At 43.6% G+C, this 22,273-nt stretch overlaps 1 protein-coding gene across 4 annotated transcripts in view; it reads right to left on the bottom strand.

Moving 5' to 3' along the window:
- Positions 1-19,107, bottom strand: part of slit2 (slit homolog 2) — an 89,852-nt gene extending 70,745 nt beyond the window's left edge. For 3 of the 4 annotated variants that reach the window (XM_084365368.1, XM_084365370.1, XM_084365369.1), the window contains exons 1-4: positions 18,169-19,106; positions 17,257-17,328; positions 14,360-14,431; positions 6,460-6,531 (exon numbers count right to left, since the gene is read on the bottom strand). In XM_084365368.1, coding sequence (XP_084221494.1) covers positions 6,460-6,531; positions 14,360-14,431; positions 17,257-17,328; positions 18,169-18,377 — 425 coding nt within the window. In that variant the 5' untranslated portion in view covers positions 18,378-19,106. Of the gene's footprint in view, positions 1-6,459; positions 6,532-14,359; positions 14,432-17,256; positions 17,329-18,168 lie in introns of all 4 variants that reach the window. The other variant, XM_084365371.1, reaches the window with a different exon arrangement.
- Between the last annotated feature and the right edge of the window lie 3,166 nt (positions 19,108-22,273).

The following is a 22,273-nucleotide window of genomic DNA, read 5'->3' as shown; positions in this document are numbered from 1 at the left end:
AACCACCTTCACTAGCATTTCTGAAATATGCCATTCCTCATAATGAGTGTTTTTACTTTGTGTACTTTAAGTATAATGCGAACACCTCTACATGACTTTTCCTTGCCATAGAGTATTTCTACACTGTGGTATTGCAACTTTTACTTAAGTTATATATCATAAATATTACATACAGCAATAAGAGAAAAATATAAAGAGAAGTTTTTCCTTTTACTAAATAAACTCTGTCACATTCCAAAGATTACATCAGATCAGATTAAATGTTGTTGTGATTGCAGGACAAAGTGAGTTAGTGCTGGCACAAACAAATGGAGGAGAGGATACTCAACTTGGAACAAAGAATAAAGGAAGGAGGACTTTGATTTATGTGTGTTAGTACAATTATGTTTTCCCCTTGAATAACGAGTTTATGATTTAACGTTCTTTTTTATGTTATGTTGTGATGTCGTTGTTGCCAAAGCACAGCTGTGATATGTCTGATGTCTTTGTTCAGAGAGGACAGTGGACTCTGGTCTGCAGACTCTCTGGAGCTGGAGTCTATCCTCTGATTAAACCAGGGACCACACAAAATTATAAAGACCCCAGAAACATTACAAACCACAGCCTCCAAAATGACTCTCAAACTAATTCAACACCAACAGTTTAATTAAAAAACAATTTTAATATAAAAAAAATGTAAGATTTATAGAAGGTATGTCATATTGAGCTAGGTGTGCCTAATAAACTGGCAACTGGAGTGTTCTGCTCTTCTTTGTACGACTGTTTCCAGTTAAAATAAATAAAGGTCACACACACACAAACACACACACTTCCCATTCAGAAACAAGTTAGCTCTAGCCGTGGTACAACTCAAGCAGGGCGTTTCATATCTTTACATTCTGCCTGAATAACATAATCTTTTGTACCAGTGCCCTCTGAATAATGCCAGTTAGGCTTTGGCAAGCCCTCTCCGCATCGCTCCAGAATGAATTACAGCATTGTGTTGGGATCTGAATGGCCAAATCACTTCTTAGGAATGAGTGGCCTTGAGCGATTCAGATAGGCAGTCATGTGATTCATACGATGGCAAGCGAGTGAGTCACTGACACTCAACACCTCAACACTGTTGTAACTGTCGGTTCGCACTCAAGGTGATTCATAATGTGTACACAGAGGACACGGAAACATGTCAGAAAACACACAAACTGGACCACGGGACAGGAAAATAAAAACACCATCCTCATTTTGCCGTTTGGCTGGATATGATCTGTGCGATCCAAGAGTGCTAACGAAAACATTTCTGGGACAATATGTCTTTGTATACGCTGAAAAGATCTGAAAAGAGCAATTTTCTTGTGTGTGCGTGCATCGCTGTGCTTGTGTGTGTGAGAGTTTTTATATCTGTTAAAGTGCATTCAGAGAAACCGGAGGGGGCAGGAAATATTGCTGAATGGTAAAGCGATGTGTGTGTGCCAGTGTGTGTGTGTTTGTTCGATAGAAAAAAAGAAAAAAGAAAGAAAGAAAGAAAGAAAGAAAGAAAGAAAGAAAGAAAGAGAGGAACAGAGAGAGAGAGAGAGAGAGGCCCATCTACAGACGCCTCGGGCTGCAGAGGCTTAACTTCATTTCCTTGGACAGACATAATGGCAGATATTTGCATATCCTATGTACACAAAGTCAGTGGCCGACTATCTTCTCATCCAATACACTGTGACTAACCTTGCTACCAGCAGATACTGATCTTTTAGAAGGCTGCACCCCAAAACCCAAATAATCCCTTTCAACATACACTGGAATAACCAGAAGCAGGAGTTTAGTTTTATCCTGTTACACTCTCCTCCTGGACATCATGAAAAGACAGTATGGCCTTGAAATAACCGCAAAAAAATCTACAGTCAGGGTCAGGCACAGCTTCTACTTGCAAGGTGCTCGGAGGCTGCAAGCAGACGCAGAAGATCAAAATTCCAGCAAGACTTAGTTGTAATCTTAGTGTTGAGACCAACTTCATCATGAGACTGACATGTTTCTGCCTGTGGCCCTTCAGCAGGGCTGTCACACAACACTTCACAGAAGGATGTCTTAATAAGTCTGAAAGGAAAAGTAATGTCACACAACCACACAAACACAACGCATATCAGCTGGTTGAGTTAAGTATTACATTTTAACTTTACTCTAATACTCGTATCATTTCATTGTTTTTGTGTTGTTCGACGACCCAGGCGGAGGCCATGTTGTCCTACATGCTACAATTGTTTCATCCCAGGATGAAAAAAAAAACTCCCTGCGTGCAACAGCTGTTACAAGTTTAATTTGTCATGATTTCTGTTAATGAGAGGGAGGAGATCTCCCCCCTCCTCGCTCCTATAAATCACCTCCTGCTTAGATCTCCTGACTGGAACATTCTTCACCTTTGACCTCCGCGGGACTCAGAGGTCGTCGTCACTGTGGCAACTAAACCGGCCGACGCTCTCTGTCTTAATTAAAAAGCATTATTTACTCAGAGAAAATTTCATTTTCTCTACCTTTGACCCCTCTCTTCCTTCTCCTTTCTCCTCCCTCCATGTTAAATAACTGTCGACACGCTGGGAAAGCCCACATCTTCTGCGCTCTTGTGACGCATTGTGTGAGCCTGTCGTCGTCTCGGCCGAGGTGGTACGTATATACGTGTGTGTGTGTGTGTCTGTGTGTGTGTGTGTTAAGCTCTCACAGAAGACAAAGCCACAACCTTGGAGGCTGCTAAGCAACAATGCTGCCTGGTAAAGCCTCATCAGGGCACCGTTTAGCAGAGGATTAGGGACTATTACACACACATAAACACACACACACACCAAAAACGTAGCCTCATCAACTCATTAATTCAAACCCCATACCGCTTTAACTCAGGTTTAATGTGTGTGTGTGTGTGTGTGTGTGTGTGTGTGTGTGTGTGGGTGAGACCTGAAGTTCAGTCATTCAGCTCTCAATCATGTTGACTCTCCTTCCCAGTGGAATGATGATGAAGGACCGAGGCACAAATAACCTTCTCCATCTCTTCATCTCAAGCAAATTAACACGGCAGAGCCAAACTTTCAAGACAAATGCACCTCGAAACACACACGCAAAAAGACACACGGTGATAAAGCGACCTGGAAAACTGTTGCTGCGGGACACAAGCGGCGAAATAGCACACGCGCAGTCGCACATAAACTAACACTGTCCCATCAATCTGGCCTCACAGTCAAGCATAACCAGACTTTTCAGCTGTGAAAGCAGTGACCCATTCTGTTATCCTCCCATCACCCCATCCCTTCATCAACGCCTCTTTCATCTCACCCTCTTTCATCTGATTTCTGTCCAGCAAACAGGGAAGGGAGAGAGAGAAAGAGCTGGCAGGGAGATGGGAGAGGAGCGGCGAGGAAATGCCGCACAAATGTATTCGCCCACCTTTTGTAAAATACAAAGTCAGTTAAGAGTTTACATAAGGCATCAAAACACGGAGACAATGGAGGCGAAGAAATGAGACGGTAAATGGAAAGTATTAAAAGAAAGGAGAACTCATAATAAACAAAAGAATATGAGTTATAATACAGTGACAATTAGGTCTGCGTGATAAACTGACATAATGTCAAAACTAAATACAATATCCAAAATCACAGGAGCAGCATTTTTTAGAAAGAAAGATACAAATTTAAAGCTGATTAAACTGAACAAAAGTTCATTTGAAGTGTTACATGACAACTTTTCCCTCCTCGCAATTCTAAGTGGTATCATTGTTGGCCTTATTCTCCTTGGAGTAGCAACTACTAATAACAAACAGGACAAAACGTGACTTCATTCATTCATTTAGTTTGTAATGAAGACGTGAAAGCAGACAGAAATATTGCCAGGCAGCCCGCAGGACTGGATTACCAGTCGACTTCATTTGATTTCGTGCCCTGTGGCCAACAGACAGAATAGCATTTTGAAAATGAGGCTTATAGGAAACCAATTGAAATGATGATGGTGTTGTTATTCTATAGCCTCTACACTGTGCAATCAACATTCACTTCATAATGACACTTTAAAGCAGAAAACTTGTCTGTTGCCTGTTTAAAATCATCAGGTTTGTTTTATTTGTGTCCAGCCTCCAAAGTGATCATTAAGTTGAATCAGCGCCTTTTTAAACCTTTTAAAGTTCATGAAATTTGAAAGTAATAATTGCAGGACTGTATTAGACTGCATTAGTTTAAGCTAGGTGTACCTGATGAACCGAGTGTAGGTATTAATGTGCTGGGTTGTCGGTGGTATGATGTCACCTTCGTCTGCGGCTGCTGTTCACTCATTCACTACTGAATAATTAACTCGATGGCGAGCAGTCAATTGAGTTTTCAGACAGTTATGAGTCATCATGTCATCACTGACAGCTGTAGAGTCACACAACATGAGTTTTGAGCATCCATAAAATGCAACACAATGCATTGTGGGAGGCAAATAGAGGAGTGATTTTTACTTTACTGCTCATCTTTCACATTTCTGTGGTAAAAACCTACATTACCAACAATGCAACTTAGCTAATGAGTGACATCACTAGAGGGAATGTATCAGATGACATGCAGCTTCCTCTGGAGCCAGAAAATACTTCTTTTTTTTTTTTACATATGCAGTATCACTCCTGAAGTCCCATGAACACACTTAAATGTGTAAAATTGTTGAAGTTACCCTTTAAAAACAAACAGGTGAACAAAATTCAGACCGTGTTTTCTTGTGTTTCTACTAAAATAAATGACACATCTCACACACCAGTTGAATTTAGCCCTCTAAGCCCTAAACCACGATGCTGAGCAAAGGTTAAACAAATCCAGTAAATACTCACACACACACACACACACACACACACACGTACACAGATTTTCCAAGCCCCGAAAAAGTGAAAACATAATTTTCATAATAGCAGGTTGAGCAAGTGTTCATTTATAGCCAGACTGTTGCAAGAACCGAAGTTGGTCCAGTTCACACATACCTTCTGACCTCCATATAAAACTTAACAAGATTCCACTTCACAGGCTCTTGAGGTTTCTTGTTGTGTTTTCTAAAAATACAAACACACTATAGGGGGCGTAGCAAGATTTAATATTGAGCAAACAGCCCTAAATACTATTTGCCTCGGCTCCGTGGTTGTCGCTCATTCTGAATGACTTCCATACGTCTGACAAATCAGCATGCAGCTTTGTGGCCGCAACGGCGCCAGCTTGGCAGCTTCTTTCAACGCCGTTTAAGAAAGTTTCTGTTGATTCTCGGAGTTTTGTTTCTTTCTCTGTGGATTTTATATCCTACTACAGTGTGTGTCACTGGAGAAAAAAAGCAATTATAACACGACATTTGCTGAATGAAGTGAAGATGTGCAGCCAAGAAGAGACCCTGTGCAAAACAAATACACCTGGAGAGAGCTCAAACACACACACACACACACACACACACACACGCACATAGAGAGGGCGCTTGTCTGCGACAGCTGAGCAGAGAGCAGTATATCCGAGTTGTATTTTTACCTCGGCCCACACGCTGAGCAGAATGCCAACTCCTGGCCTTGAGAAACTCTCTCTTACACACACACACACACACACACAGTGGCAGAAACACAGACGCACATGCAGACACACACCCTTAGACACGACAGGTCAAGCCCAGCCAACCGCCGTAGCGGCCGCAGAACATAAACAACTTTCACACACTCTCTGAATCATCTGAGCGTTTCAATATTGTCTTAGATAAATATATTCAGCCGCACATATAAATACACGCAACCATAATTATTCCCCGGGACCGCGAACGGCCATGACGGGAAGTTAGTTCCCACAGTTTCAGCGGCGTCGCAGCCCAGCCCTACAGTCCTGGAAATCCACAGCTCGGCTTACAGTACAGACGATCGGGCTTGTGAGTGAAGGCCGGAAGGTGGAAGGTGCCCGACGACAACAAACACAGCAGCTCGGCGGTTTGGGACGTTTATGTTCTGTGACTGAAACTGTGAAACACAAAATGTAACCTCAGAAGAGAAACCTGTTCCTACGTTTCACTGCTTATACCTCCCTTTGGTCTCTCTTCTCCATCCTCACACACACACACACACACACACACACACACACACACACACACACACACACTCTCTCTCCCAGTGGGCAGCAGCTGTTGGAGTGCTAATCTCCATTAGCTACTGAACTGGCTTGTATGGAGAGGGCCACATAAAATCTGTTCTCTCACTCCTCTCACTCCCTCATCTCGGTGAAACGGCACAGCTGCATCATTTCTTTCTCTACTCTCCAACGTCTGCAACATATTTCACCATGTCGTTTCAAGTCATAGTCGACGACCTGTACAAGCTTGTGGCGACACACACGGACACACATCTCGGGCCTTCGCCGCTTTGCTCTCGTTAAAGCGAACACATGAGAAAGCAAACACGTTTCGGTTTACAATGCGGAATCATTGAGTGATGGAGAGAAAAGGAGAAATCAAAACAGGACTTACAGTCTGTAGAGCTTCGTCGTTCCCAGGAAAAGCAGCTCGGGGAAGACGGCCAGATTATTCCGATTCAGGCGCCTGGAAAAACACGGCATAAATTAGGGAATAAGCTCTACCTAGACCCGTCCAGACAGTGTGGCTGAGGCGGTTACATGTGTGTATAATTAGCCATTTTAAAGTGAGATTTGTGTTTCCTGATCTTCATATCAAATTATGTTATGGTGTTTTGATTGTAATGCAGCTCAGCGCAGTTGAAAGGAAGCATGAGAGAACGAGAAGATTGATGGAGACACAAAACACACACATGTTCAAAAACACACTCCGGGTTACCCCTGATTTAAGGGGTACAACATGGCTGCCAGACAAACAGTGAACTCGAGAAGGACGAAGGGAAGGCAAGGGGGAGGAAAAGACGAGAGAAGGGGTTCGGATGAAGGGAAGTCAGGGGGAGGAGGGGGGCACTTTTTTTTTGCCACAAAGGCGGAGGAGAGGAGATGATGTGGGAAAAACAAACAGGCAGTCTGGCCGGACTACCGAATGTGTGAAAAGGACCCCACTGAGTAAACAAGGCCCTCACAGGGGAAGAACTCACAACAACCCGTCATCACACACACACACACACACACACACACACACACACACACACAAACAGAGGAGTTGAGAGAACTCGGGTGAGTTTAATAATCTGGGTGCGATCATTTAACCCTGGTTGAGTGGAGTGAAGAGGTTTGTGTTCCTGTGTGTGTTAGTGTGTGTGTGTGCCTCGATGTGAGTCAGAGGAGAGCGAGGCAACTGAGTGACACAATGAGAGACAGGCTGCTGAAACAGTTTAACCCTGACACACACACACACACACACACACACACACACACACACATACACACACACATTGACAGGCCCAGAGACGGATGCTGTGCTGGCTGCTACTGGAGGAGAATGAAGAGAAGGAGGCCGAATGAAGAAAGAGTGACTTTTAAACTAGTAAGAAAAGTGCAGAAGTCCTGACTAACAATTCACAGTTTGCATGATTCACACACACAAACGCATATTCATCCCAGAAAAGCCACAAACTTTACTCAAACACTCCAGACATGTCACCGACTCCATTCAAAACTCTCTCTGCAAGTCTCTGAATGACTTCTCCCTCTTAACCCTCGTCTTTCACCTCTTTTCGCTTCACTATAACCCGCCTTGACTTAAATAACGTCACCCCCTCTGTGTCCATCTTCCACCCCACAAGTGCACAAATATATGAACGCGCCGGCGCACACGCACGCACGCTCACACTCCACAGTTACATCAGAGGGCCGCTTAAATATTTAACATCCCGCAGAAATGATGTTTCTAAATTATTCACTCCTCTTCCGTTAACGCCGGGCTCTGGCGGCTAAGAGCCCCACGTGGTCCCGCCGAGGGGCCCACTCCTCCTGCAGGTCCTGCCCAGCCATGAGCACCCGTTAGTGGGCTAGACCTCCCCTGGGTGAGTGCACGGACTGGTGCTGGAGGTGGGGAGGAGGGAGAGGGGGTATGAGCTCATCCTCTTAAAATAGATGCAATGCTGTCAGACTAGGAGACGGAGAGAATGAAGTACAGGATCAAAACTAGTCTGCTTCCTCTCAGGTGGTTAAATGCACTTAATTAATTTGTTCTTAATGTGAGTAACTGTCATTTTATATTATTATTATCATGTTATCAGCTTAAATGTTACATCTTGCACAGTTTATGTAACATAAATGTAACAGGAGAAAGCTGGATGATTCATGGATTTTATGAATGAGTCTCTTCGTGCACTCTGCATCGTTTTCAAGCTTTAATGTTGTATCACAAAGGACGCAGAGTAAACTGGGTACAAACATGAGGCCCTACGAAACAGCATTCATGTTACAAACTACCTCAGCCAATAAAATAGCTCAAGAAGCTACAAGTCTGATGAAATCACTCGTTCAGCCACTAGACTTTGATTAATCTGTTGATTATTTGTATGATTGATTGTTTGATCTGTAAAATGTCAGAAAATGAAGAAACAAATCACCCAGCTGTCATGCCTGACAGTGAAAATCCCAAATATATTCAACTGACATTGATATATTAATAAGCTGCACAATCTCATATTTCCAAGCTGGAACCAGAAAATGTTCGATATTTTTTCTTGGTAAATTACTTACAAACCTTAAAATTCTTGTGGATTAATTTTCTGTCAACTGACTAACTGTTCAAGTCTCCCTACCAAACATCCTGAAGAAGGCAAGACAGCAAAATGCTAAACTAAAAATAAAAAAGCTGGCATCATTGTTGAGTGTCCCGATTTAAAGTGGAAATAGAACGTCCCCTGCTACTGTCGCAAAGACAACCAGATCGCTTTTTGTTTTCAACTAGCAACTATCAACAACAGCCGACAAAATGTCAGTTCATTCCTTCATTTAGTCTAATGGAGACATGAAAGCAGGCAGAAATGAGTCACACAGCTGTTCGATATTGAAAAATATTGCTTATGATGGAAAATATTGGGATATTTGGTAATCTAATATCAGCCCAAGCCGAGTTGGTACATCAGTAAGTAAATATGTCACCGCTCATACTGCTGTGACGTAAACTGCTGGTTTATTGACTGTCTTCAGTTCATTATTACATCTGTAACTTTCAATTCAGTTTAAAAATGAACTTATGTGAGAGCAGCTCATCAGCCACCGAGTTATCAAATAATGATCGTTTCTGTGGCTGTAAAATAATGTTATGAATGTTGAGCTGCACTCGATCACCAGGGAGAGGAACTCCACTGCTCAAGGCTGCTAATTCAGTCAGTGAGGATGGTGATTCAATACAGTCAGGACAGCTTGAAGATCGTGTTGAAAGATTTGTTCATACACCTAGAAGCACTGACTGAGAGCACTGACTGCTTCTGACTCAAATAATCTAGTCGTCTGTAGTGGTTTAGTGGTTTGTTTCTGGACCTGAAGGAAAGTCTCTTTGTGTGTGTGTGTGTGTGTGCATACACATAAACACCCTCAGAGTACTTCCACAGTCGTGTTTCATTAGTCAAAGTCTGGCTGGAAATGAATGTAGTAGTCAGTGGTCGGACGTGTGAGAGTCGCTCCAACAAGCTAATGTCACACTGCGGCGTGGTGATAATCCCTGCAGTCATAAACAGATGCTGGAGGCCCACAAACCACACAGTAAATACACACACACAATCCCACAAACACATACAGTGTGCCAAATCTTCATACATACATGCATACACACACACACACAAAAGACAGAAACACACACACAGTCCTAACACCTCAGAGGCTTGTAGATGTGTAGCACTACAGGCTCTCTCACTCGGGCTGGGAAGGAAATAACAAACCACCTCAGAAACCAATTATTACTCCACCGATGCCACTGCTGCCATAATACACTTTTTACACTAACAGCCTGTCACATACACACACACACACACACACACACACACACATTGCTGTTACCATAGTTATAACCAAAACCTTGTGTGGACATTTCTGCGACCCTGAGAAACTTCCTTTAATCTGAAACCACTTGAAACTGTGTGTGTTCATGTGAGTGTATCCATTGATGAATTGTAACTAAGTACATTAACTCAAGCAATTAAGTACAACTTTGAGGTACTTGTACTTTACTCGAGTATTTCAATTTTCTGCTACTTTACACTTCCACTCAGCAACATTTTGGAGACAAATATTGTACTTTTTACTCCACTACACTTAATTGAAAACTATAATTACTAGTTACTTTGCAGACTGCATGTTGCATCAGAGTTAACGCAGTTCATTTTTTTATTATTTGTATCCGCAATCAGATAAAGGAAAAAAACAATACTTACAATACTTAAGTACATTTCATGCCAGATACTTTAAGACTTTGCTCAAGTACTTTTCCTATGGGTGACTTCCACTTCCACCACAGTAATATTTTAACAGGATATCTTTACTTCTACTATGACTACTTTTTACAACACTGTGTGTATCTACTCCGACAGTTAGTACATTTGAAGTGAACCATCATCCACCAAAGATTTACACACTAAACCGTTAAAAATTAATGACAAATTTCATATCGACCCTAAAAACAGAGCAAAGCAGAAATCAAAACAAAATCTTCTCCCCTGACCTGAGATTTCCTTCGCCCTCACCAAAAGTGTTACATGCCCTCAACTTTGAGCATTTTTACTTCCAACTGCTGTTTACCAACAAATATAACAAGTGTCGGCGGCCGCAGAGCGCAGCACAGCCCGGCAGAGACACGGGGAAATCTATCACAAATTACTTTCTGCTGTAGTGGAAATGGCTGTTTGTGTGTCTTCACAGTGCAGATAATTTCGAGCTCTGCTGCTCAATAAAAAAAAAGAAAACATTTGAGGCTTTGCCCTGAAATGATCAGCAAGAACAACGTTATCACTCACCGGCTTTAGAGCCAATCATTTAGCACTAATCCAGTGCTTTTCTTTGAAATCCATATTCGGCTTTGTGCAATCACTGTTAGAGTTATCTTCAGCAGCACGATCGCTTAGTTTGAGGTTTCATTATCTAATTTGTAATCACTGCTGATAGACATATCTTACCACCTGTAATCAGTTTTACAATTACTCATCTCTGTTAAAATTATCTTTGAAAATGCTATCACTCAATTACAGGCTAATTATCTGAGGCTTTATATCACTGCTGCTCTCTGAAATTATTGTCTCAATGGCTGTAATTACTGTTTTGTTCCTCTCTGCATATCTGTGCCTGTTATCAGCTTCAATCTCACACTTTGAATTGGATAGTGGCTGTAAACCAGTCGAATGAGAGGATCAGGATCTCCTCTCTTTCCTTTTCTTCATTCACAGAGAGAGAGTGAAGAATGTATGACATTCCTATATGCAATACAATAGAGGGAGAGCGAACGAGATGGGTGGGTATGGAGGAAAAAACACGAGGACTGAATGAAAAAAAGGTGTGGGTGTGTGTGAGGAGGGGCTGAAATCAAGATAAAACCAGTACTGACGGAGCAGCCTTGTGTAAGTTAATGCGCATGCATGAGTGTGTCCATTCCCATGCATGTGTCTGTGCACGTGCACGTGTGTGTTGTGACATGCCTATCTCCTCCACACCTCCACCCCTCCTCCATACCCCCCAGCTACTGCCCCACACCTGACCCCACCCTGCCCATCCCTGCAGGGCCTGTCGCAAAAAGAAGGGGATGAGAAGGGGAACCGTTTTCCACCACGGCGGGGGGCAGTCACTGTGGATCCGTCAGCCCAGCTTAGGGCCCTCTCCTCTGGGCAGTGGTGCCCAGCAGGCCCCCTCCAGCCCCCCATCGGACGGAGGCCTTTGAAATGAGCCCCCAGACTCCAGCCTCCGGAGACGTGCCTTTGTCCGGCGGCCGCGGGGGGGCATTGATGACTGACTCCATCTTTGTGTTTGTGAACATGCCACGCCAGAGACGCTGAATTACAGTTGAGAAAGCCCTCGCGAGGACAACAGAAAACAGCCATGTTGTGTCAGAAAGCGAGCCGCCGTCAAAGGTGTTTGTTGCCGTCAGAGACGAGAAAGAGAGACAAAACAAACAGTTGACTTCAGCAACTATTGCTGATCACAGACGAGACTAATATCGCACGTGCAAATGTGTGTTGAAGCCTGTTTTGCTCACGTGTATGCATGAGAGACTGCCTTTGGTAATTGCTATCAAAGTTTACAGTTAAAGCCAGGCCGTGCAGTGTCACATATTGCCGTCTTTGAGAGAGTCTGAGCTGCAGTCTGGGCAGGAATTCCCAGATCTGCTTACCCGGACAGAACCCAGCGTTTGTTGCATGAGAAACACTTTCAGACTCCCTATAGTGGTCCACAGAGCTCCTCTCTCTGTCAACAAAGAGCAGCCGTAGTGCAGCAGAGAGCGGAGGAAGAGCAGGCACGACACACCCGAGACAAGAGCAGCCGGGGAATCACGATATTTCATCCTTTTCATCCCAATGACTCCTGAAGAATTTATCCAAAACAGCTATCAAGAAGATTAGCACACCTTCATTTGATTTTGCGCCATACGTACGTCTGTGTGTGTCTACAGGTATGTCTGTGTTTTTGTAAACGTGTGTGTAAGCAGCGAGGATTTTTATGTGTCTTTAATTAAAAGCTTGCGTCTAAGCCTGCTCAGACTCTGTCACAGTCTGCTGAATTCCAGCGTGTCATTGGCTGACGGTCAGGCCACATAACACACAAACACACACACATATTATATGCGGACGGCTCGCACGTCGAACAAAGTTGACAGTCGACACAATGGACACATCAGCAGTCAGGGGTCCACATCCCCCTTCTGTCTTGCTCTCTCACACACTAACCAGGACTTAATTATGCCATAACTGCCTCAGGGTTGGATGCTGAATACCAGTGATTCCAGGCCAGTGCCATAACAACCTTTGGCTGCTCCTCAGTTGCTGCCCTGTGACTCATTTTCAAAATTTTCCTCTTGGACTGAGATGTTGGCAGCCACATGTCATGACGATCAGGTTGTGAAGACATCCAGATGGAGGGGTGGAGGGGGGTTTCAGAATAGTTTGATGAGCATAAACACGGTTTAAATCTGATGTCATGGCCTTCAAAGTCACCAGGTCGCAACCTAATTGGACTCTTTGAAGAGACGTTTGTTTTCAATTTGCTGTGTGTTTGTTGAGCTGTACAAAATATTTCTTTTTTAAATAAAAGAAATGCATTGAAATCTTTGGTCTCGTCAAAGACATCATGCATCAAAATACTGGTCAAAATACACTGGCTGATGTGAAATTGTAAGCAGCTTTGGTCAGTGGCATTAAGTTCAAACTATGACGCTGTAGCTACCCCTCTATAGTGTCAGTTTTGCATATGCACTGCCCAGTTAGAAACATAAAGCTTCTTCACATACCGTATTATGAGTTTTGGACTGTTATGGTACGTGTCCACAGGGTCGCTGTTTGACGCGGGGCCACGCAATGCTTCCCAGCTTTGCACGCTCGACTAAAACAGGCTACAGCCTCCGACAACCACGCAAACGCTCTCTGGCAGCACCTGATTGGACGAACGCTGCTGCTCTGGGAGTCCAAAACAGACCAACACGTCGCTCATTTGAAAACCTCCTCTTATATTACAAAAACAGCTCTGCGAAATGTGCTTCTGTAGACATTTTAGACAAGAAATAAGCCGCACAGTTGCAGAATCTGTCTTTTTTTTAACTCGACAATGTTTAGCTTTTACAGTTTGTCAGGAATTCCCAAAGGTGCATAAAGTAGCCAGACTTCAACTTGCAAATGAGGAGCGGGCAACTCTCTCGAGACACAACGCTGCCAGAATGCATTTCATACATAGACGATGAACGGGAGGCATGAAAATGATGGAACCTGTGGACACGTAACTTTACCGTTGTGTAACACTCATTAAAAAACATCATGGTTTGGGTTAAAATAAGTACTTAAGTTCGGTCACAAAGTCAAGTGACCGAAGTCAACTTTGACTTTTGGTTAAACATGGGTCATGTTGATGAAAAAACACATCCTGACCTCCTGCATGGACTTGTCTCGTTCTTTATACTACAACGCTAGAGGGCACCTACATGTAGAGGACACAGCATCATCATTTGAAGGTTTGAGTCTGATGACATCGCTACCATCGCCAGGTATTCACGGCAAAATCTTGAATCCGTCAGATTGCGACCAAGACTTTATCAAACACATCTCACACGGTGTGACATGCAATGAGCTCAGACAGACGATAATGTCCCGGTGGCCCCACACATGCTGTCGCACTCATCCTTTCATCTGTATCTGTGTCACCACATGTATGAAGAGAGAGTATCTGCTTGGTATGCTTACGTTTGTGTACAGAAAAAGGGTTAAGGCATAAAATGGCGGCCGCTTCGATTACAAAATGTTACTCACAGTCTCTCCAGCTCCTTCAGGTCCTGGAAGGCTCCTCTCTCGATGGTGCTGATTTTATTCTCCATTAGCTGCCTGAAGGAGAAACACCAGGAGAGAGTGAGACAATAAGAGATTGGACAGAGAAAAAAGGAGAGTGATAGAGAGACACAGAGAGTCTCTGTCAGAGAGCTGACAGAGCGATTTGTGCGATGACACCGTGAGAGGCCGAATAAAAAGGAGAAAGATGGCTGGATGGGGCCAGAGATAAGAGAGAGAGGAGGAAGAGGAGGTGAAGGAGAGCCAGACGGGGCAAAGAGATTGACATTGGAGAGAGCAGAGGGAGGGAGAGATGGAGAAGATAGGTGGCAGTGGGTGTGGAAAAGAAAGAAGAGGAAAAACAGATTGGTGGAGATGGAAAGTGATAGACTGTTGAAACAGCAAAAGAGAGAGGGAGAGAAGACAATCAGCAGCGGGTCGATAGAGACCCAGAATTGACTTTAAAACTGGCCCATCAGACGGACAGCGACTCATCTATCATCCAATTTACTCTCTATCTAACCACATAGCTGTGACTACTCATTCACTTACACTAGCGCAACTCCCCGAGGAGCACTCTGCTGACCAAGCTAAGCATCCACACACGCAAACACACACACACACACAGTTTTCTAGGCTGTATGGTGGACACACGATGAGCAGATATAGTGGCTTGTACTGTAAAATTATGACTGCAGCGACTACAACAGCACTTAGTTGACATTTACCTTTGGTTTAATTCAATTAAGCCTAATCCAATGTCACTCGGGAGCCCTGTATCTACATTTTAAACCTACATTCACCAGTCACCCGAATGCGCCTGATGTTTTCGTCGAGATCTGTGAATTATTCCCAGAGGAATTAATGAAAATGTTTCGCTATCTCGTAATGTTAATGTGTAAGAGTTAATGTGGTCTATTCTGGGATGAGAGAACAATCCTCCATCCAAGTTTCATGGAAATCTGTTCAGTAGTTTTTGTGTATTGCTGCTGACAAACCAACAAACCAACCAACAAACGGACACAGGTACCTCCTTGATGGAGGTAACTCACAATTACATCATGGTTTTGGTTTTCAGTTTAGACGTTTCCTGTTTTATTTTGTAGAATTCATCCTCATGTGTCTTGTTACGACTTTCCAGTTCCTGTCTTTGTCTCTTTCCCACCCTTTTCTGTGTTTTCCCCTCAGTCATTGTCAGTGCATCTGTTTCCCCACATCAATCCTGCATCTCCTGCGTTCCCCGCTCTCCGGTCCTGTTTTGTTCTTGTGACTCTGTGTTTGCTCCTCATTTCCTCGTTTTTTTTTTGTTTTTTGGGGTTTTTTTTTTTCGCTGTTCCCTGGGTTTCTTCCTTGTTTGTACTTTTTGTATTTCTGTTTAGTCTTTTGGATTTTCCCGAGCCCTATTCTTCAGTATTGTTGCCTGGCTTTCCGTTGCCTGCATTTTGATTTTTGGACCACAGCTCATGTTATCCAAGCTTTCGTTTTTTTAAACTGATGTCAGGCTTGCATTCAGGTCGTCATCTTTTTGTAAGCCAGAACATATCAACTGATGAATTGTTTAGCCCTTAAGATGCCAAAAAATGCTCCTAAGTCCAAAGTGACAACTCAAAATTGCTTTTTTTGTCCAACAAACAGTCCAAAGCCCAAAGACTCTTCATTTACTGTCATAAATGACAAATTCTCACATTCAAGAAGCTGAAACCAACCAATTCTTGATGTTTTTGCTTTAAAAAAATGACCAAAAAGATAAATCGATTATCAAAATAAATGTTGCAGCGCTATCGCTATCGTCTATAAGAGTGCCCAAAGCAATGTCTCCAAAATGTTTGTCAAGACCTAAAGATATTTCATCAAATATGACAAAAACAAGTAGCATATCGTCACATCAGAGAAGCTGGAACCAAGAATTCTGGGACAATTTTGCTCCATAAATGAGTTAAATCGATCATTACCAAAATAGTTGTTGATTAATTGTCTTCGGATCGACTAATCAATACAGCATTATTGTTTAAAAATGTCAAAAACAGGACCGAAAAAACTCTTCCTTTGACTGATACCAGGCCAGAACCCAAAGATTTACACCTGAGTAGCCAGAACCCAAAATCTGGGGGCACTTTTGTTCCCAAAATGACTCAAAGGATGAGTTAAACATCAGGAGAACTTGCCAATGAATTGGTTTTGGATTGACTAATGACATGAACACAGGAAACAGCTTGGGGTGAAGGCTGGAGCACACACACAGGCACACACAATTAAAGACATAATCTCTGGAGGAATTTCAGCAATGTGTATTCCCCGCCATTCACTTTTAGCAGCTCTATAACACACACACACACGCACACGCACACACACACACACACACACACACACACACACACACACACACGATCAGAGCAGGCTATCCCTGTCCCGCTGTTAACCTGGATCCATCTCAGGTAAGAAACCTGTTCTCACACGACTCTTTCTTTCCTCCCTCCCTTCCAGCTGCATTCCTCCCTCCGTGGTTACACCTAATGACCGCTATCTCTTTCCCCCGTCGCCCGGTGGTTAAAATAAGCCCCTCCTGACACTTCCACTGGCAGATTAACACGACGGCATTAACAGGTGCCGCCGCTGCTGTGTTCAGACGCACATGCGGACTGAACGAAGCCGGAGACGCAGTGCTGCATGCGGCAGCTCCGGGGGCTGGATGAGCAGCCTGATGCTGGAGCACGACTGGAAACAGTTACATCTGTGTGTGTGTGTGTGTGTGTGTGTGTTGTTGGTATTTTGGCGTTGAAAGTTGTTGGAATTGCAAGATGCTGCTTGTCAGGACTCTGCGTGAGAATATATGTTTTTTTCCCTATTTTGCTGGAAGAAAGAAAAGACAAATAAATACTTACAACACTCGCAGATGTCTCAGTCCTGCAAAATCCGCCTTGGTGATTTTAGTGAGGTTGTTTGCGTTCAGGTCCCTGAGCAGAGGAGAAAGGACTGTCAGTGTGGGAGACATGGTGTGTTAATGACACAAGGGCAGAGCAGGTGGACAGGTCTGCTGGAGGTGGTGTGGTTTTTTTTTGTTGTTGTTGTTTTTGAAACTTGGCGTGCAGAAATTGAGATTTTCATCAAGGGGTCTCTGTCTAATAAAACACGGCCTGTTTCACTCGAAGCCCACTTGTCCAAATCCGTTTTTGATTAACTCGCTGGTCTCCAGACAGACCGATGTGGTCTACGGAGGCTGCGCTAATGCAACAGTGCGAAACCACCGACACAACCACAGCGGTGCCCCGAACTTCAGCTCCGCGGTCACTTGTCACGTCCCCCCTCACATTAAACACGAGGAATGAAGAGTTTCTACAGTTTACACGACGCATCAGATGCAGGCAGCCGCGCTCACAGCTCCTGAGGTAGTTTCTGACATGTTAGTTCAGATTTAAGCCCTGCGCTATTAAAGATGTGTCCCCAAGGAGAAAACTCCTCCTAATGCGCTGTCAGCGTGCAGTTTAAAAGGACGGAATACACAAAGAGTGTTATCCAAAAAAATCAAAAATAATAAGAACAATACATGGTGATCTTTTAGCCTATTTTGGGGGATATCACGTACGAGAAAGTGCGATAAGATTGCAGTAAACTCTTCAAACCTCTCCAGCTTTATTACACAGGCTCATCGTACCTTCGTTAGGAAAAGGTAAGCGCGCACTTGTTCCTGACGCACACAGAAACACATCATATTCTGAGAAATCCTGTGCGCAGATTAAAGCAAAGATCCCCCCCCCCCCCACACACACACACACACACACACACTCGGTACTTACAGTCTCTCCGCGTTGCGGGGTATGTTCCGGGGCACGCTGCGGAGCCCTTGGCCGTGACAGTCCACTGTAGTCCCGGTGCAGGAGCACTGGGTCGGGCAGGGCTGGCCGTCCGCTCCGCCGGACAGGACCAGGACCAGAACGGCCACCAGCAGCCCCAGCGCAGTCGCCGGGGAGCGGCCAGGGCCAACGGGGCTCAGAGCTCCCACCATCACTGCGGCAAGTGGGGGCCAATGTGAGACCCACAAAACACTGAGAAAACAGAAGGGCGTTAAGAAATAAAAGCCCTGAAATCCCCCGAAAGAGCTCTCACAACTCTGCACGCCACGGGATGCCGTCCTCTTTCTCGCTGTCCTCCCTTTTCAGACGTGTGCTTCTGAGATTTTCTCGCTCTGGATTTACATTTGGGTCCTCTCAGAGGGGTTTCGATGTGTGGAGGCTGTGAACCGGGAATTTGGTCCCCCTGGGCAGGGAGAGAGGAGGTCGACGAGGCGGTGGACCGGCTCTCTGGCTGCGCTACAGCGGCGCAAACTTCCACATGTCCCCGGCATGCGGTGCCCAAATCCCCCCGGTGTGTGTTGTGTCTGTGTGTGTATACGTGCGGAACCAAGCCAGTGAAACACCTCGATCCTTGATCTGGTCCAGAGGAACACACTCTCACACACACTTTAGTGCGCGCACACACATACACACACTTCAGGTGAGGCTGTCTTGGTTATTAATTCACAACACGCGTCCGGACAGAGAGGGAGCAGCGGCAGCGCTCGGTTTTTTTTCACCCCCCCCCAAGAAAGCTCAGCAGAGGTCACCGTGGTGAGGAGATATTGATCCCGATCATTTATCAATTGCCGGTCAGTGGCTGGGGTGTAGGCAATGTGAGGGAGGGAAAAAAAAAGCTCCGTGAAAGACCAGCGCGCAATACTATAATCCAACTCTGCGTGGTGCGTCAAAGCGCTGCTCCCGGAGAGTGTGTGAGGGGGAGAGAGACAGAGAGAGAGAGAGGGAGGGAGGGAGAGAGAGAGAGAGACAGAGAGAGGGAGAGGGAGAGGGAGAGAGAGAGAGAGAGAGAGAGAGAGAGAGACGGGAGCGGGCACGTCTGCTACTGCGTCTGTCCAGGCAACTCTCTCTCTCACTCTTTCACACACACATAAACACACACACTCTCTTTCTCTCTCTCACACACACGCACACACTCACTGCGTTTTCCCTGAAGGTAGCAGCAGGTTTGCAGCGGCCGTCAGTCAAACAGCAACAGTTTGACCTCAGCGGGACTCTGCTCGCTGCAGTGTCCCGGTCACCTGATGTTTATTTATGTGGCCTCGGGAAGGCGACAGAGCTTCTCGGTGAAGGACAAAATGGGGAAAACCCGTCTGATTCTTATGTCCACTGCTGGACACAGACCGACGCGCTGCTTGTTAGACACACGTGTTGTGCTTGTTTTTTTTTGCAGGTGAGGCTTCTTTAGACGCATTGAAACACCTGTCCGATGATGGACGCACACTTGTTGATGAGCCCTCCGTGCGTACACGAGCTGCACTGGATGGGACAACTCGAATTAAGTCACCTTCTCTCTTTATGAGTATAATGAGGTTTCAGTTTTAATTATCGTCTGGTGCAATATCAGCTCCATTCATTAAGAGCTAATCAAATTAATCAAACTGTCAGAAACTCTTCCTTCTTTTTGCTGTCAGCTCCTTTACTCATTTACAATATATACCAATGGTGAAAAGTAACTAAATACACTTACTAAAGTAATGTACTTAGTTACATTTTTCTTAAGTACTTGTAATGATACTTTATTTACCATTTCCTATACTTCTAATTCTACTCCACTACAATTAAGGGGCAATTATTGTACTTTTTACTCCATTACATTTACCTGAGACATAAGCTCCACCTTTACCAGCTGCAGCATTAAAGTAATGCAGCGATGAAATGTAACTAAGTACATTTACTTAATAACTTTACTTGTACTTTCCATGAGTAATTTCATTTTCTGCTGCTTTATAGTTCCACCTCACTACATTTTGGAGGCATATATTGTACCTAAATGTATTTGATACTTTTAGTTACTTTACAGATTACATGCTGCATAAGAGCCAAAGAAGTGCAATTTTTGAAATTGTATTTATTTTAACGATAATTGGATTAAAAAAACTAAAAACAGATAACAGGCCAATCCACTGTATTCAGTATTTATACATGTAAATATGTATACTTTACTTTTACTTGTACTTAGAGTACGTTTAATACCGGATACTTTCAGACTTTTACTCAAGTACTATTTGTATAAATGACTTTCACTTCTATCAAAGTAATATTTTAACCTGATACCTTTACTTTTACTCAAATATAACTTCTGGGTAGTTTTAACAACACTGAGGTAATGTACAAATGTAACTATAACTCAATAATTTAGCTTTTTACATTTTGTATTTTAAGTATATTTTGAAGCCAGTACTTTTGTACTTTTACTTAAGTACCTGAGTATTTTTACCCTGTGGTATTAGTATTTTAAAAGTTGTGAGCACTTCTGCCACATTAATACATGCTGTACTGTATATTTAATGCAGGCTTCAGTTGTTTTTAATTAGCATCACTATTTCAGTCTTTGTATCGAGCCAACGAGAGGTCAGACGTGTGGCTTGTAATTTGGGACTGTGGGCAAACTACAAACATGACATGACGTCACAATTTATGTCTCATGTTTTATTATAGCTTACATTTGCTGTGGCGGGTACTTCATTAACAGTTAAAAATAACAACGGCAGTTTCTCAGCACCACTCAGCATTTTGCCTTCATGCATTTGCTACTCAAATGATTGACACATGTAGAACCATCTGACTCGTGCATATATTTTAAACTTTGAATATCATTTGCCAAAACAAGAGTATGAACTATTTTGGGAATATATGTATAGATAAAGAATTACATCAGCGTGAAAGGTTTGTAGTTATTGTAAATCTTATATGTCAAAGGTCTTGTATGTCCTGCTCGGTTGTTTGACCTGCTGGTTGCTTGTCTTGTGCAGACCTTTTTGTGGTGAAACACTTTTGTTGTTTTGAACTAGATCCCTTCACTCATTAGATTTACAACAGCCAATTACAATGCATAAATATTTTAGTGATTCTTCATCAGGTCGGAGTAACATACATAAAGCAAGAAGATAATAAATCTGTCTCTCTCTGTCTCCTGATCCCTCTCTGGCTCCCAAGACAGCACGCAAACAGCTGTGTGTGATTGTAATGCTGATGTGTCTCCCCCGCATCCCCCTTTTCAGCCCTCACGCAAACACACACACACACACACTTACAGTCTCCTCAGACAGCATAGACTGCTTAAGAAAACTTTATCACACAACAAATCTGAATTTTTATTGTGGGTGGTGGATAAGAGCATTTCACCAAACAGAGGTGAGACAGAGGAGCATGACAGCAGACATGTGAAGGTGTAGAAGGAGGAGGAGGAAGAGGAGGAGGAGGGCAGAGGCAGGTCATTGGTGGTGGTGTATTAGAGCTGAAGTGAGGGAAGATAGAAAAGAAGGAAGGAAGCAAAGGGGAGGGGATGGAGGGTGACCCTTATCTCCTGCAATACAACCAGGCTTCAGGGCACACAGCCTGTTTGGACACAGCCTATCCTGAAGTGATTGCCTCAGATTACACCTAAAGCCCATGTCAAACTTCAAGATTGTTTAAATCTTGCTGAGGGCAGCGCAGACTGAGTGACTGGTTTTCCAAGAAATATTTTCTTCAGATTTGAGTAATTCACTGTTTATTAAATGACTGAGCAGACCAGTCAATCTTTATTGATGTTGCCTAAAATCACAGATTTCTCTCCAAAGACCATCACATTTTGTACAACATGTGACTCAATTTCCCCCTGAGTCTTAGACACTTGATTTAAATAAGGAAAAGGCAAACAAACAAACAAACAAACAAACAAAAAGACAGACAAAACCTTCTGATGGGAAAATATGATGGAACCTCAGGAAGAGCAACTGAGTAGAGATCCTTTCAGGTATCGCAAACCTACAATAGTTACCATACAGTTGTGAATGGTCCTGTCATCTTTGTTTCATTGTATGTGTGTTTTATGTGTTTTCTGGTT

This window comes from Pagrus pagrus (assembly GCF_965226575.1).
Source record: "Pagrus pagrus genome assembly, chromosome: 2".
In the NCBI taxonomy this organism is placed as follows: Eukaryota; Metazoa; Chordata; class Actinopteri; order Spariformes; family Sparidae; genus Pagrus; species Pagrus pagrus.
Note: the sequence above shows the minus strand (reverse complement) of the source record. Positions and strands in the feature narration are given on the sequence as shown.